We start from the raw sequence: 18,281 nt of genomic DNA on the forward strand, positions 1-18,281 counted from the left end.
GTAAAGGAATTAACTGAAAATGGAAAACTTATTCAAACCAAACCAGTCAGCAAAATGAAATTTCTGGAAGCAATTTCACATAAAATGCTTTAATTCCTCATAAATGCACTTAGGAAAAAGCCAATGCAACTTTATAACATCATACACAAACTTATCAGGATGACTGTAATACTGAATGTACTGCCAACTAAACATACTTTTTAAGGTATTCTGTCTCTTATTAAAGAATTAATTACTCTAAAGCAAATGTCAGATTTTCTTCCCTGGAACAATAATCATGGCTCTTATTTGTTCTCCGATAAACACATATTAAACAAAACAAAGTTCAAATGAATCCTCAAATTCAAATATTAACTTACAATAAAACTTACCACCACCAATTATGTAAAAGAAAAAAAATCCCTCCTACCTGGGTACATTTTCCATTAAAAGTTAATTAGTGCTTAGGTTTCAATATGTCTCTCACAACCCAATTATGATCTTTTTCGTTGGTTTAAAAAAAAAAGTTTCCAAAAAAGCAAGATATACAATATCAAATGTGGAATAAGCTACTTAAAACTGCCCATAAATCAGTTTCTGTTTTGGGATAATGGAAAAGTTCTGGAAATAAATAGTGGTGATAGTTGCATAACAAAATGAATGTACTTAAAACCTGAATGGTTCACCACCTTAAAAATGGTTAAAATGGCAAATTTCGCTAAATATGTTTTACCGCAATAAAAAAAATTGTCCATAAACGAACTTATTATATAGTCATTCAATAAATCAACACACCTTTATACTGTTATAAATCATCCTAACTTATCTATTATGTAACATTTTCATTTGGCCATATAATTTTAAAACAAATTTAAAACTTTATAAAAAAAATCAACACATATAACATATGCCACATTTTAAGCGATGAAACTTGAGGGGCGGTCAGGTGCTCCTATTAAATAAGACATAACTCACCAGCCATCTCTCTGTTCACACACCCCTGGACCCCCATTCCCATGGACCCTTCCCCTCAGGCCCTGCATCCTCCTCCATCAGGCTGCTCAGTGGGTCCAGCCTTCAAGCTTCCTGTGCCTGGAACCACCCACCACCTGGCCCCTGGTCCCCTAGGGACCTGGCTCCTGTCACATTCCCATGGAAGCCAGCCCTCACCTTCTCTACCACCCCAACATGTCTCCTGATCCTTCTTTCCATCTCATTTTTGTCCACATCACTTCTAATACCCAACATGCTATGTGCTTATTTCCTACCACCAAAACGCAGTCTCCAGGAGATCCAGGGTGTTTGTGCATCCCCAATGCACACAGCAGGTGCTCAATAAGTATTTGATGAACATGTTGAGCACCTAGTATGTACTAAGTGCATCAAATACTTTTCCTTACAAGAATCTTGACGTGTTTACCCCTACACATATTTTTTCAATGCCATGAGGCTGCCTATTCTAGTCTCATTTTTCATCAGAGAAATGGTAAGATGAGTTAAGGAACATCAGAAATGAGGACTCTCGCCATCATGACAATCATTTCTTTGTAAGCATGTTGCTTTCAGATTTATATCAAAGTTGATTATTACAGGGAAAAATGCATTATGTACCTCATGGTTAGCTAACATTTTAATGGTTTATCTATATCTGAATCAAAACAACTACTTTCAAACACTTTCTAAAAAGAAAAGGTAATTTAAATGATTCTACATGCATAGCCTTTATCTGTGACTTTCAGATATTTTATCAGGTATTTTATCTAAGTGACATATAAATCTAGGTCTGGTTTACCCTAAAATGGCCTATCTGCCACACCAACGATTAGTCCTGGATTTTATCACCATACTTGTGTTTTAGTGAGCAACTGCTGAGACCTCCTCAAAAAATTACACAAAAATCTAGATGACATTCTAATGGCAAAACTTCATTGTCCCTAATCCTTTGCAGAAAATAGGTTGGAGGAAATCCTCTTTTCTCAGAGGCAGGGAGATTATGTAATGCCCAGGAAATGGCAGCCTCCTTTCCAGACAGCCATGAGGTCTGTGCAGAGAGAAAGGAGAGGCAGGCCAGCTGCCCCTGTGCGTGGAGCCGGTGTGAGGGAGGGGGCCACCAACACGCCAATCTCAGATTCACATTTCCCAAAATACGAACTTGAGATATTCAGTAAGTGCATCCCTCCACTTCAGGGCTTCGTTTTGCACAGACAGTCAGGGAGGACCATGCTGTGAGGTGGAAGCGCTCCACGGTGGCTTTAAATAGTGTCACGGTTATTTGTGGTTTCTATTTAAGGCTGGAACCACTCAGCCTTGCACTTGTAGGCAAAATGAGTGAAAAGTATCTAGAACTCTTCCAACAATCATCAGAGGCCATCTTCCTGACCAAAAGTGGGTAATACAGTGGGGCCTTGACTTAGGAGTTTGATTCCTTCCGAGCCCGAGCTCGTTAAGGGGCTCGTTAACTCAAATTATCAACTCAATGCAAAAAATCGGCGGAGAGAGACAGCTTGTATCTCAAAAAACTCGTTAGTTGGGACAGTCGTAAGTCAAGGCCCCACTGTACTTTCATAAAATTTTATATAATCTCTGATATATGCTTTATAACAGCATAAGCAAATATTTCATGAAAGACAATAAGGCTGTGATTTAAAAACAAAACAAACAAAAAAAACAGACAGTTGATTTGAAAACGTACAGACTGCCATGAAAACACATGAAGTTAACAGAAGTTTGGGTAACATAGCATGAGTGCTAACAGCATGTTTTGGTCCCACTACTACAGACAATTCCGGAGATTGATAATATGTCCCTATTATTTAACTAACATTTCAAGTTCAACTTCCAATTATCACTTTCCAAATCTGCCAAAGGTAAAATGTCATCCTGTACAGAGGCAGGTCAACAGAACAGAAAGTCCCTAAAATGCAATTCCATTTACTAGAAGAACTGGATCATTGCCCAGCAGCCTCCACGTAATAAGCAAATGTGTCCAATCCAGTTATGTGGCATATATCGTGACATCTGTCCTGTCAACAGCCAGACGCTGTGGATTTGGATTGTAATACAAAACGCCAAACAATATGCCATATAGCCTTTTCAAATACCAACCACCATTCTCCTACCAACCTCATGCCGGGGTGGGGAGGAAGATGACTCAAAAGGAAAAGGAAAATATACAAATGCATACAACCTTAGGTAGATCTGATCAAATCTTAGAAGTTGTGGTCTATTATATTTAATAATGGTCCAATCGCCTAAATTAAAAAAAAACAAAACCCACCCATTCCCACAAAATGTTTATCTCGTTTTACTTTTCCAGATTTTGTGGAACATCTGTTTCTGTATTATTTGATAAAACAGTAAGCAAGTAATGTGCTTTTTCAAACTTTCCTTTTTGACATTCCCCACCTATTTCAGTATTTACAATCTAATCAGTGCCTACTTTTAATAGTATACTGCTATGGACTGAATTTTTGTTCCCTCAAAATTCTTATATTGAAGTCCTAATCTCCAATGTAACTGAATTTAGAGATAGGAATTTTAGGATGTAATTAAGGTTAAATAAAGTTTCTCTCTCTCTCTCTCTCTTTCTCTCTCTCTCTCTTTTTCTCTCTCTCTCTCCCTCCCTCCTTCTCTCTCTCTTTCCTTCTCTGCATGCATGTACCTAGAAGCAGATGTTGATAATGAACCCTAATTTCTCTGGATTTCACATCTGAAGACTCCAAAGAGGAGTTTTATTCTTTCGTTTACTACTAGCCTCCACATCCTCCTGAAAAGCTACAGCAACGCGCAGGTAGACTGCTCCCCCTCAGCAGTTTACTGAAATCTAAGCTCATAAAGGGAAAAGCAGGTCCATGCAGGTCCACCTGGGGATAAATTCAGCAACTAACTAAAAGAGGTAGAGAAATTTTAATGAAGTGATCTCCCTAGTGAACTGTGAGCGAAAAAAGGACACTCTTAATTAGTATACTAGGACAACAACATAAACTGGGGCTGAACGAGGCAAACTACACACCTGACCATCCTTAGTCGCAGATAAACCTTTTACACGCACACCCGAATGTACAGGGCACCGGTTAGTCAGACAAAAGGGCCACCTGTATCTGCGACGCAGGGGTCAGTGTTCTTGTTCAGAATAGACACAGCACTCTTTCTCAGGGTTGCTGTGAAGATAAAGTGAGAGATTCTGGCTAAAAGTCTTGGGGAGGACCCAGCACAGCAGACATGAATGAAGGGCAGCTCCCTTCTCTCTCTGAAAGGGCACCAAGCTGTCCCAGGCTGCTTGAGGGAGGTGCCTGTACGTACAGTAACCAGGGTCTCTTTCACAGCAGTCCTCTGCTTTACTCCCTTGTGGGGGGTATGAAGAGAGGGGACAAGTAGAATAAGGATGGAGATGCCGTATTTCCCAGGCTTCCCATTCTCCCATCTCTGTTGAGCTCTTAATTTACTGGCCTTTGGCCAAAGAGTCTTTTTCACAAGGAACAAATCTTCTCTTGAAATTCTCTTGTCTTGTAAACCAGGAAAAATGATCTTATTTCCATTCCCTTTCTGAGCCAAAAACAATTACCTTTGCCACATGAGATATACAAGAAACTGACAGTGCTTTCCTGAGTTATTTTTACAGCCCTTTACGATGCACAAATTATTTTCACGTCCATGAGTTCATTTGGTCCTTGTGACCCAGAGAAGCAGAGACAACAAATGCCATTAGTGTCATTTTACAGTTGCCTCTGGGGGTTAAGTGAATTGCCAGGCGCAGAGCAGGATTGGAGACAGGGCTGCCATCCAAAAGGTTGCTGGCACCCCGATCTAGAAGATCATTGCTGGCATGAATCTCAAGTGAGGTTCTGGTTAACTTTGGTCTCTACCGATTACATAAATCCATGAGACAGGTGTTGCCGCAACAGAGCAGACGTAAAATGAATGGAAGTTAAAAGAACTTCTTGCCAGTGGCAGCCTATCTTTGTTAAATTCTTTTTTACATGCAAAAAAAACAGATTGCAAATTTCTCAATGGACCGCCAACCCTGAGTGCAGCTAGCGAATGGAAATTTTGATACCAAATAATGCATGGCATACTGCTGTCTCCCAGGAAAAAGTGACTTCTTCTATTGTCTCAATTGTAAACCTTTTAATGTGCCTCCCAAGAACTGCTCTGATTTTGAATCCCATAAAAAATAAAATTAAAACCACAGGAAAATGGGAAACATTTTGCTGACAGAAAATCAGGAGAGGTCAGAGAGAGGTCAGAAGTGTCCACATAAATACATTCAGAGTAGGAATTTAAAAATATATCCACCTAGATTAGCTTTATCCTTAGAGAACGACTAACTCAATTAAATTAACTATGATTTTAAAAAAAAAAACTGAAAGAAAAGGCAATTGCAAATAAGTATAAATATGTTACTAACAAATTCCTTTTGGGGAACATAAAGAAAGAAGTAGATCATTTTTACTCATAGAAAATGAGTTTCTTCCCACTCCACTTAAAAAGGTGGAAAAACGACTTAAAGGATTGGTTTGGAGAGGCGACTAATGATTAACTTTCCCACAGTGCTCACATGTTTGGGTCTGGCCAGGTTACAAAAGTAACAGTTGATAGAGGAAACCTAAAATCCTCTCTTTTGGTTCTCTGTCTAATGTTTTGGTTTTTTTTCCTATCCGGGCGTGCCAGCCTGAGTAAGCCAACTACCCTCCTGCAGATGCTGCTAAAAGGGCTTCCTTCCCAGGATATACCCGAGAGGAAATAGAAACCTCCTGGGCTCTTGGCGACCATAGTCAGGTACATTCTAAAACAAAGAGAGCACATCAGGGGACAAAAGCAGGTAAAGCACATTAAGCAACTTGCAAAACAACGTGAACAGTTTGCGTTTAAGCTCCCCAAGTGTCCACCGAAACCAGAAGAGCCAGAATGCTGCCTGGGGGGTGAGGGCGTGTCACAAGCAGCTCAGGTGCAGGGACCAGGAAGCCACAGAGTTCAGGACAGCACTGAACTCTGGGAGTGGCTGCTCGCTCCAGCAGCTGTGGTCGTGGGGAAGCCACAGTGAGGCATTGCCACATTGTACCGAAAGTGGGGAAATTTATGTAGACGCATCCATATTGAAATGTTGACAAGAATTTCAAATAGTTCTAAAGCCACCGAATGGGCCGACGGCAACATATTCAAAGGGCCGGTGTCCTGTCTGTGTTCTCCGACAAGGGTTCTTAGCTTTCACGAGGGCAGACACTCCTCTGAGAAGCTAACAGAAATTGGGAAACCCCTGCCCAGAAACCAAAAAGCATATATGCAAAGGTTCTGCACACTGTTTCACGGGAGCTTGGGTCCCATTAGGGACCCATTCAGAGGACTTGTTCTTGATGGGACTCCAGAAGAGGGGCACTCCTGCTGGTCTCTCCTTCCCAGGCCGCATGGTCCAAGGAATGAGGGCAAGAGAAGAGGAAACAAATCCTAGGGTCCCCCATTGTGAGAGGGTCAGCCCACAATCCACCGAGAGAGCACCGAGGCAGGCACGGGGACATACTGCACACGGAACCTAACCAAGGCAGGGTGGCCCATTGGAGGTGCAGGGACTATGCGCGGCGGGAGACCTTGGGGACTTCATTCCCTCCAATTTACAGTTCACTAAGTGAGAGGCCTTCCCAGCTCATTTCCACACGCTTATAACTATGAAATATACCAAGGAAAGGGAATCCAAAAGTTTGAAGTGACAGTAAACATGATTTTAAAAACCATCAGTGGTCACTCCAGGCCTTGGAAGCACCATACAGTTTCCTTCAGAAGCGCCCAAGGGCAACTTCTTCCCCGTCCTATTAACAATAATGATAAGAAGGGTAATCACTCCTTCAGCAGACGCTGGCAGAGTGCCGATCACGCCCTGCACCAGGACTGTTCGGACGGACTTAGTGGGGAGAAGCTGAGATTCAGAAAGCAATGTGGGACCCACAAACATAAAGAAGGTATTTGGGGTGTCCTCCTAGGCAGAGGTGTTGATGGAAAAGGGGCAGGGGTGACCTGACAAGGGCCGTCTACAGTCAGGAGAGGCCGAGGGGCTGCTGATGCTACTTTATACTCCCGGCCTTTCTCTGCCTGGGACGCACACCTCGTGGTCTGTCACTCACCCCTTCAGGCTGCTCCTCAGGAAGGCCTGCAAATGCCGACTTACAGCCCCCACTCCACTCTAGCGTTTCCAGCACCTATCACTTTCCAGCACACTCCCAACATTTATTCATGTGATGGTTCCTGCCTGCCAGGCCCCAATCCAAAGGTAAGTGCCACTGGGACAAGGATTTGGTGTCTTCTTCCTGTTTGGCTCACAGATTTACCAAGGGCACTCACTAAATGTATGCTGCAAGTACATAAGCACATTCAGTGTGTCTGAGGCTCCAGCATGAGGGCAGAAAGGTGACCGCTGGAGGGAGCCAGCTGGGAGGTGATGGAGATGGTGAAGGGAGTGCCCACCTTTAGCTGTCTAGGTCAAATATATAGTGGCAGGAGGAAATTTGACTTTGGGTGGTAAACACACAATGCAATATACAGATGACTTATTATGAAGAATTGTACACTTGAAACCTACATAATTTTATTAACTGTCACCCCAATAAATTTAACTTTAAAAAAATGTTTTAAAGAAGCACATAAGTGGAGTAAACATTTTAACCATCTAAAACCAGGAATTAGCCCAGCCAGCATGGCTCAGTGGTTGAGTGTCGACCTATAAACCAGGAGGTCACGGTTCGATTCCTGGTCATTGCACATGCCCAGGTTGCGGGCTCAACCCCCAGTGTGGGGTGTGTAGGAGGCAGCTGATCAATGTTTCTCTCTCATCATTGATGTTTCTACTCTCTCTCCCTCTCCCTTCCTCTCTGAAATCAATAAAAATATATTTAAAAAATAAATAGAACAAGAAAATAGTTTAGATGTGAAAGAAACAACATCAGGAGGGTCAAGAAAGTTTATTTTTAAAAAAAGGAAGGTTGTAGGTATAATTACGTATTACAGGAATGGCTGTGGGGGTGCCCAAAGCACAACTACGGGACAGGCCTTTATCAGAACGAGGTCCTTGCCCCACACCAGGAGGGAGGCAAGAGCTAAAAAGGAAAGAGCTGGTCAGGTGAGTGGGAGAGGGAGCCTCATCTGATGACTGCAGTTCTCTCCATGAAATACAAGGCAAGGTCGCCCATTCTCCACATGAAAAAGAAGGGCTATAAGAGGTCTGAGAAAGCAGGTGGGAATTGCAGGCCCCAATCCAAAGGTAAGTGCCATAGGGACAAGGATTTGGTGTCCCTATGGACACCAAATTGCAGGGTTGTTGAGCAGCATTAAACCCACATTTCAAACAAGATGTCCCTTGCCTGAGCACCTACCTATGCAAACACTGCACCCTGCTCAACCCTCCAAGCTACCCCTCAGGGAGGCCCAATAATCACCTCCATTTCAAGATGAAACCAAGCATGAAGACATCAGTCAGCCTGCCCATGTTGGTTTCACAATCAAAGGCCAAGGCAGAGTCTGAACCGGAGTTTGGTAGGCTTTGATGCTGAACTTTGACCTCCACAATCTATTTTGTTTTCCTCAGATACCAGTATCCAAGTGAAAGCAAAAACATCCCCTATCCAATCCTGTTGAATTTCTAGTGCTGTAAAAATTGCTTTTCATTGATTTTCATGGCACATAAATAGCATTTTTGCCTACATTTAACTTGGTTTTAAGAAAGTATTTGTAAGTCTGGGACTTGGGGATCTAACCATCTCATATTAACCCATTGGAACAGATGGTCCCAGCACACCTGCAAACAGAGAACTTCCTGTATAATTAAACAGGTATGTTCGTCAGTGGATTCAATGCAGTTTTCTCATCCCCAGAAATTTAACTGACTATAGCAAAACCCAGTAATATACATTCCTTTTCTCCTGTGTTATTAAATTTACCCTCTGGCATGAAATAAAAGCACCTCAAGATCCCTTGTTCCTAATAAGCAGACATTAAAAGAGTTTTGAAAAAACAATAGAAACAATTTAACTTAATAGCTGCAATGTCAAGATTGAATTATACACCTAGGCAGATGCTTTAAAACGTCCAGTTAAAACACGAGTCCTGGAAACAGGTATTGGGCTTGGTAAACCCGTGGGTAAACACTTTACAAGGCCGTACTACAGCCTTGCTTTATACTGCCAGAGCCAGACCAACCATTAGTCATGGATAATACGCCTAAGGGTCACCTAATTCAAACACCTGAAGCCTTGGTGGTGAAAGTGGCTCAACTCAGCGATCCGGTGGTGTAGACTCCAGGAGCTGAACAACAGGAAGGCCCCCGTTTCAACATGTGAAGCTGAATTAGGAAAGACAACTCCAAAAGTATGCAGCTTTTAAAGTTTTTAAAACAAAGTGTTATAACTGAGTCAAACAAATAAGTCTGCCTTTTAGAACAAGAAACCTCACAGGTACCATTTGGTGACAAAATAAATAAATAAATAAACAAAAATAGACACATGTGATGTATAAAGTGGTTGAACTTCATAGCAGCACAATTTATAATAGCTAAGATTTAGAAACAACCTAAGTGCCCATCAGCAGATGAGTGGATTAAAACACTGGTACATCTACACAATGGAATACTACGCCACTATAAAAAAAGAAATAACTCTTACCATTTGCAACAGCATGGATGGAACTGGAGAGCATTAGGCTAAGTGAAATAAGCCAGTTGGAGAAAGATAAATATCACATGATCTCACTCATATGTGGAATATAATGATCAACATAAACTGAGGAACAAAAATAGATCCAGAGACCAATGGCAGGGGAGATGGGAGGCGGGGTAGAGATCAACCAAAGGATTTGTATACACGCATATTAGCATAACCAATGGACACAGACACTGGAGTGGTGGGGGCTTCCCTGGGAGTGGGAATTTGAGGGGAGGGGTCAAACGGGGAAAAAGGAGACATATATAAAACTTTAGGTAATAAAATAAATAAATAAAATAAAAGTGGCTGAACTTTTTAGAAGGTTTAAAGCACTCTAACATAGCCATGCTTCTCCAGGGACTAATAATGTTTATTTTTTCCCTTTTAAAGAAAATCCTAATGTAACAAACTGCTTCAAAACCAAATATCTACTGTCAGCAAGGAAAACCACCAGGTTTTTCTTAAGTTTGCTATCTTAAAATCTTAAAATGTAGGAGGTATCCCAGAAAGCAAACATTATAAGAGGGAAACAAGTACAAACTGAGACAAGCAGCAAAACAAAACCAGTAAGCAATATCCAGGCTGAAGAACTGAAAACAAATGACAGAGACACAACTAAAGTAAGCTCTTGACCTACAGAACTTCCATCAAATCTCCTAAAGGTGGAGCAGTGATGGCGAACCTATGACACGCGTGTCAGAGGTGACAAGCGAACTCATTTTTTTGGTTGATTTTTCTTTGTTAAATGGCATTTAAGTATATAAAATAAATATCAAAAAAATAAGTCTTTGTTTTACTATGGTTGCAAATATCAAAAAATTTCTATATGTGACACGGCACCAGAGTTAAGTTAGGGTTTTTCAAAATGCTGACACGCCGAGCTCAAAAGGTTCGCCATCACGGAGGTGGAGCGTGGATGAGAGGGAGGAAAAGCGTCCTGCCAGTGAGGTTGTCCAGGCCTAGAATGCTCACCCAGAAATAAATTTTACGGCCAAACGTGGCCTGTAGACTTTTTGTTTGCCCTGTTGTATTTTAGCACACCTCGTTTTAAACTTTGACAGATCTTATCTGAGGCCTACACACTGCTCAATAGCAGGGTGCCCAGTTTACCTCTTCACCGCATCCCAGGCCCCTGCTAACTGACCAACAGAAATGCTTGCTCTCTCCTTGCCCACCTTCCCAAAATTATGTTAACAGCATAATTAACAAAATTATGTTAACAGCGAGTAGTGATAAATTCACTGAGCACGTCCCCGGAGCCAGGCACCATTCTTAGCTCCAGGCCTGTATTAATTCACTTTAGTCCTCAAAATAACCCTATAAAATGGGCACTTCTATTATTCTCAGATAAGAAAACTGAGGCAGAGAAAAAGAAGCAACCTGCCCAAGATTACATTGTAACTATGCCTACAGAATCTATAGGTAACTCAAGAAGGTACACTGGTTTCTTTAAGAATTTTAACTACATACCTGAATCTGTTTTCTACCTCACATCTCCAAAAAAGGAGATAACATTAGGTTTTTATCCATTTGGTTAAAAATTTCTTTAACAAACAGATCAGCCCTAGCCAGATGGCTCAGTGGATAAAGTGTCAGCCCTCTGACTGAAGGGTCACAGGTTCGATTCCGGTCAAGGGCACATACCTCGGTTGCAGGCTCGATACCCGGCCCTGTTCAGGGCGCATTCGAGAGGCAACCAATCGATGTGTCTCTCTCACATGGATGTTTCTCCCTCTCCCTCTCCCTTCCACTCTCTCTAAAAAATCAATGGAAAAAATATCCTCGGGTGAGGATTAACACACACACACACACACACACACACACACACACACACACGCACACACCAAACTACTTCATGATACATAAGCACTGTGCCATTTATAAATACAAAACATCTCTAAATCGATTCTATCCTGCCAGACATTCAAACAACCAGTAATATATGCTATGCAACCTGTGGCTGTATATACAGCCAATCCTGGAACAGAATTCTCTCATTTATTTGTCTATTCTATCTCTTTGGGATTAACCCAGAATAAAATACCTACAGCAATGTTTTCTAAGGACTTCTTTACCGTTTGGCAACCCTCATGCATCGGAAGCAGCTGAGTTTTCTTTCTCCTAGAAATTCTGACTATGCGATCACTACCAGAGAAGAGGATTTCAGCCACAACTGCAGGAAATATGAATGGTCAACCCCAGACATTCCCCCCCTCTAGCAAAAGGAAATATAATGTGGCCCTACATTATACTGAAGGACCTTTGGAAAGATAACCAAATTATAAGAAAACAGATCATGACTGTTTCTGGGAAAGGTCAAATTAGTTTAATAGCATGGACATGAGCTTAATAGCATAGAAATGAATGACTTTGTATGTGAATATGGTGTAGTAGCCAAATGACCAGACTGAAAAAAAAAAAGCGCAGAAAAGTAGACATAATAATAGTATCCCGTAACTTGCAGTCCAGGGACATTACCAACAATGTATATGCTGGGAAAGCCCACTAAAAAATATTTACCACTTGGATTTGAGAGAAAAATTTTTTTCTTAAGTCTAATAACATAGCAAAAGGGAATTTTAAAATGCAAATTACATTGACATTTCTATAGGCTGATATCACAAAAAGCAACCGAAGGCCTGGAGGAAGTCAGGGAGTAAAAGATACACAAAGATTGGACACGTCTGCCCAGTCTCAGGATGAAGGAGTCAGGAACGCGTGGTGAGGTCAGACCCACCAGTCAGGGCACCTGGGCCAGGTCAGAGGAAGAGGATAGATGTCCCATCCACCCTTCGCCTCTCATGGGGCCAAAACTGCGCTTTGCTTCTCACGACTCAACCCTTCTTTTTACTGCAAAATGTCAGAGTTGGCAGAGGGTTAAAATTAATGCGAAAAAATAGTTTGGGGGCATTTTCCCTTTGAGGAAACCGAGGCAGTTTGACAATAACTGGCCTAGAGACCCACACTGCCGGGGTGATACAGCTGAGAAAAGCATGTTCCTGGCCAAGAAAGCATTTCTCTTATAAGTCCGGTTACCTATCGTCGCTATTATTGGTTTTTCTAAAACTTATTACTGTAAAAAACAAACAAACAAAGGTGGCATCTGATGTTTACCACTCATTACAATGTGGACTTTGGGAAATAACATTAAGTCTTTCATCAGCTAAGTTAGAATCAGAGAGAGAGAGAGAGAGGGAGAGAGAAAAAGAGAGAGAGAGAGAAGTTCTCTCCACTGAAGGTAACTGACTTTCGTAAGGGAAGAACTAGAAAGGTGCACACAAGCTCCCTAGACTTGAGTTTTCTAGATAGTGACTAGATTCGGGAGAAGAGCATTGCTTTGGCTTCCCCTTGGATGAAAAGAAACTTTCACCTTGTGCCAAGATCTCCTTCTCAAAGAAAGCTAATATGAAAGACTGCCTAAGGTAATTCCTATACCAGGGGGAAAAATGAAGTTCCCATCATAAAACCCTCTTCTGGTCCCAAATCTCCATGCGCTAGACTCCTCCAACCTGCGACTGACCCCGGGCAGGGGCAGGGGCCGGCAGCCGCTGGGAAACAAGGAGCCTTTTGTGAAAGACAGTGGCCAGGAAACAACACCCTCCGGAGAGTTTTCGTCCTCTCGGCGCACACACACCCCCTTTGGATACCCAGTGCCGGCGGTCACTGCCACAGGCAGCTTTCCCCTCGGCGTGATGTCAAAAGAAACTAACTTTTCCCCTCCCGGCCTTCCCCCTGACCTCACCACCCGGTCACCACGGAAGGTGGATTCCGGGGGGACTTCGGAACACCCGGGGTCTCTGAGCTGATTGGTTACTTTCAGGAAAAATAAAAGATTCCAAACTTCACTGCTGGATCCCCCGTGGTGTGGCACACAAGCAAAAATCACCGCCTTTCCCTGCAGAAGTGTAACCCTCCCAACCTCCTAATCCGCCTGGACAAGTGACAGGCGGGGGCCGAGCCTGAACATCGCTCCAGCCCTGGGCCCCGATCTCCATCCCAGCGCGGGCTCCCGGGAGGGACGCGGCTGTGCACCGGGAGCAGGTGGGGGCCGGGGCTGGGGCCGGGGCTGGGGCCGAGCGCGGGCGCGCTGGCCCCCGTCGGAAGCCCGAGGGTGTAAACTCCGTAGGTCCTCCCTGCGTCCTGCTCGTCCCCCGGGAGACGGCCGGCTTCAGGAGGCCGCCCGAGCCCTCGGGGATCCCGGGCTGGCGGCCGCAGCGGGGTCGGGGGGCGAGGGGCGGCGGGGTCCGTTCCCCGGGTCCCGTTCCCGCCCGGCTCCCGGTCCTCCCGAGGGCAGCACTCACATATCTCTGCACGAGAGTCCGCACGAGGCTGCAGTCCATGGCTCCTCCGGCCGCGCCCGCCCGCCCGCGCTCAGCGCCCCGGCGCCCGGCTCAGCGCGCCCATGGGCCCCGGCCCGAGTGTGGCCGCGCGCCCCCGCCCCGGTCACAGCCTGGACGCGCCGGGCGGTGCGGGGGGCGGCCGCGGCCCCTCGGCGCTCATGCCCCGCCCGGCCCGCGGCGGCCGGCGCGGCGGTGGCTGCTGGCGGTCGTGGCTGGGCGCCCGGGCTGCTGCGGGCGGTGGGGCTCCGGCTGGGAGCGCGGAAACCCGGGCGGGTCCTGCTGCTGTTCTGCTCCCCAGCTCTGCTCCGGGATCTGCGCTCTTCCACTCCCCTCCCGGGTCCTCCACCCGTCGCCCCGCTCAGCCCTGCCTCCGGCCGCCGGTCCGGGCGCTCACGTCACGGGCGCGTGTGAGCATGCGCCCCGCGGCCCCGGCCCCCGCCCGCACCCTCGCCCTCACGCGTGTGCACGCGCGCAGGGGCCCGCCCGCCCCGCCTCGGCAGGTTCCCTGCCCCCGGAGCGAGGGCGAGGAGAGGAGCCGGGGGCCGAGGGCGGAGGCCGACAGGTGGGGGCGACTCCCTGTTGCTTCCGCCTCCGGGGCGGATTCGGTGAGCTCTGCCCCGGGGCGGGCGGCGGGCGGCGGGGACTGTGTGCCCCGCGGGAGACCCCTCGGCCGGCGTACCCGGCCCCTGCCGCGTTCCGACCCGAAACTTTAATGTTTCTACTGAAGGCCCGGCGGGTGGGAGAGAGATCGCGAAGGTACCCGGAGGGTGCCCGCGGAGGGAGGGGACATGGGTGGGGACTCGGGTCTCGTTGATCCGGGTCGCGCTCCCTTGGGAGCCCAGCACCCACGTGCGGCCCCTCCTGCTCTTCGGGTGAGACTGGGCGGAGGTGTGGCTCAGGGGTCTGTCTGCCCAGGGTCGTGCAGCTTTTCTCGGCTGAGCGAAGGTAAGCACAGGATCTCCCCCCTGGGATCCGTGTTCCTTCCGGAACCACGACCGGATCCCTAGCCCTGGCCTCCCGCCCCCAGTCTCCAGACACTGGTAGTCCGGCAGCGTGGGGGGTTTGGAGTCAGCCTTAGAACCTGTTACACCAGCCGCCGGCCCCAGCGGGCCGCCCTCTGCCGGTCGGGCCGGTCCAGCTTCCGCATCTGCCCAGGCTCTGCTTGGGCAGGCCACCAGGAGGCCCAGCCCGGAGCAGGGTGAAAACTCCAGGCTTGCACTGCCTCCACGTCCCGTCCCGGGGCACACACTTGGTGCTGTCAGCTCTGAACCAGACCTGAGAACTGTTCCATCTCACAGACACCGCGATTTCAGTCCTAGGGAACGTCTCTGTTTTCCCCACAGTGAAACAAACTCTCTTCAACTACACAGTCAGCCTTGAATTAACTGATGTACTTTGTTTACAACCTCCCTTCTCCGCTCACAGGTCATCATCACAGAGGCATGAACAACACCTTTGGCAAGCCTGTAAGGAGCAGGGCTCCTGACCAGGGCAGGAATGCAATTGAATGTGAATGTTCCCCTGACTGGCTGTGGCAGAGCAGCAGTATTGGACACGTTTTGAATTAGCCACAGATGATTAGAAACGAGTATTAGTGAATGGCGATAGTGACTAAACTATCTGGATTCTGAACTACTTTACTTCAATTCAATGTTCCAGTTTTTGGTCCATTAACTCATTGATTCTCCACTCATTATCCAAAACTATTCTCTGCCTTCTCTGCCTTGCTCTGTGCCCCCAAAGGCCTATAGGCATTATTAATGGCTCTTCGCCAAAAGGGGTGCCAGCTGCAGCCTGGAGCCCACAGAGAGAGGCCAGGGTATTTCTGTCCTGACCGCAGGGGGCCTGGCAGATCTGTATGCCTCTGTGAGGACAGTTCTTATTGGGCTACCTTTTCCATTGCATCATGTCAGGCTCCAGGTGCTACAGTTCTCTGCCCCATGCCTCTTACACCTGGGGAAGTGATGTCTGCCTCCCATTGTTGCTGGTCCTTGGGTAACAGCATCCTTTGATGGGCTGTTGAACCATGACTGCACTGCAACAAATGGCCCCTTCATCACATTCTCTTCCAAATCTCCTCCCAAGAATGCCTTCTGCTTCCTGCCAGGACCCTAACCGCTAGAGTGGGGTTTTGAGTAGCTTTCTACCTTGCAAACTGACATTTGGATGGGGGAGATGTGTGGAAGAACAGAAGCAGAGATCACTTAAGGCTGCTGGGTAAAGGCTGCCTGTCTTTCAGGACTGTCTGTTTCATTCCATGGTAAATGTTAATTTCATGTTGTAGTAGACACCATGGTTACCAGTGCAGCAACCATGCCCTTTTTTCTTGCTGGCAGAAACCCACCTTGGTCCAAGTGTCCACTTCCTACATGGCTAGGGTAAACTGGTTCATGTAAGCTAATCTTGGTAACTCCACTTTTCCTGTAATTAGTTTAAAACAAGTTTAAGCTAATGAATCCTGATGTTGGGGAAAGTTTCCTCACTCTTAAAAAGGCATATAAAGAAGAAATATTCCTGGATTCCTGCTGGATGTTGTCTGTCTGGATGTGATGTCTGGCTTTTTGCAGCCTCTTACATCCATGACAGGAGGTCACCCGAGGAACTCTGGGGATGACAGCGTGGAAAGTGGGAAGACCATGGGTCCTTAATAAAACCATTGAACCATTAACCAATCCTGCTGTGGCCCTAACACGGGATTTCATATCATGAAGATAAGAAATATCCTTATTGAGTTGGATTTTTTGGTTACTAGTGGCTGACAGCATCTTAACTTTAAGCCTATGGACACAAACCAGTGAAGACTCCATTTAAGTAACAGAAAACCCAACTCACCCTGAGAATCATTTATTTCTGTATAATAAGCCATCACACACTGGGGAGCTTAAATAACATGAGTTATTATTTCTCAAGGCTCTGTGGTTTGGTGACATGGTTCTTCTACTCCACCTGGTGTTGGTTCAGATGGCTTCAGTCATATGTCAGCATTTGAGCTGGGTGGCTGGGAAGCTGGGAGCAGGTTGGCCTCTCTCTCTTCCCATGGTTTCTCATTGTTTAGTGGTCTAGCCTGAGCTGCTTTCCATGACAGCTGGGTCCCAAGAGGGTCAAAGAAGACGAGATACCACTGCTGAAAACCTGAGCTGGGAAGTCCCAGAATATCACTTCTGTCGCATTCTGTTGGGGAAAGTAAGTTCCAATGACAGCCCAGGTTCAAGGGAGGGGCAGAATAGATTTCACTTCTTGGTGGGAAGAGGACCTCATACATAAAGGGATGAAGAATTTGTCAGTGGCCACCTTTATAAATAATCTACCATAGATAGACTTATACAATAATGGAATGTGTTGGTGCAGTGTGGGAATATATTGGCAATATCACAGTAAGTTCAAAGTGCAATGGCTGCCAGAGACTCCAGGGTCTACACGTTTCTTCACTCACATCCAAAGGGAAAGAGAATTTTCTCTCCAATTGGAACAGCTAAGTCCTGTGCCCATTCCTGGCCAATCAGTCACTAGGCTGTTGGAATGCCATCGGATGGTTGCCTTGGGCCTGGGCTGAGTGAATGGAATAATCTTAATCAGCTTTGGGTTCTCGGCACCTATCCCTGACCCACTAGCAGTATGGATGCTTCACCCTTGTGGTTTAATGTGGTACATCAGGAGGAGGAGGCAATAGATAGGATGCAAACCCCAAAACTTACATGAAACTGTGGGTCTGCAGCTGGATGCTCAGGCTACATCCACACCCACACCTGTGCACAGACTCATAAACACCTGCTCGCCACTCCTCCCCTGCACCCCAGAGGGGACTAGGATGGAAATCAGAAATCTTGGATTCATGGACTTCTAAGTGAAAATAAGGGAGGGTCAAAAAGTAAGGTCTTGCCGAGACTGGTTTGGCTCAGTGGATAGAGCGTCGGCCTGCGGACTGAGGGGTCCCGGGTTCGATTCCGGTCAAGGGCATGTACCTGGGTTGCGGGCATATCCCCAGTAGGAGATGTGCAGGAGGCAGCTGATCAATGTTTCTCTCTCATCGATGTTTCTGGCTCTCTATCTCTCTACCTTCCTCTCTGTAAAAAATCAATAAAATATATTAAAAAAAAAAAAAAAAAAGTAAGGTCTTATGGCAAGGGCAGTGCAAAACAATTATCAAATGGTAATGGGGCGGGGGGATCACTGTTACTGGGCCCTCAGATAACAAACCTGAAGCTAAAACTGCTGATTGAAAACATACAACAGGAAAGTGTGGGTTATTGACATGTTTTATTTTCAGGTAGGAGAAAGA

At 45.9% G+C, this 18,281-nt stretch overlaps 1 protein-coding gene across 11 annotated transcripts in view; it reads right to left on the bottom strand.

Moving 5' to 3' along the window:
* Positions 1 to 14,403, bottom strand: part of ATP11A (ATPase phospholipid transporting 11A) — a 145,465-nt gene extending 131,062 nt beyond the window's left edge. For all 11 annotated transcript variants that reach the window (XR_004966395.1, XR_004966396.1, XM_036301759.1 and 8 more), the window contains exon 1: positions 13,964 to 14,403. Coding sequence is in view for 9 of the 11 variants with exons in the window: in XM_036301759.1 (XP_036157652.1) it covers positions 13,964 to 14,002 (39 nt within the window). In the remaining 2 variants the exon portion in view is untranslated. The remainder of the gene's footprint in view (positions 1 to 13,963) is intronic.
* Positions 14,404 to 18,281: the final 3,878 nt, after the last annotated feature.

Source organism: Myotis myotis, unplaced genomic scaffold, assembly GCF_014108235.1.
Source record: "Myotis myotis isolate mMyoMyo1 unplaced genomic scaffold, mMyoMyo1.p scaffold_m19_p_3, whole genome shotgun sequence".
NCBI classification, from domain to species: Eukaryota; Metazoa; Chordata; class Mammalia; order Chiroptera; family Vespertilionidae; genus Myotis; species Myotis myotis.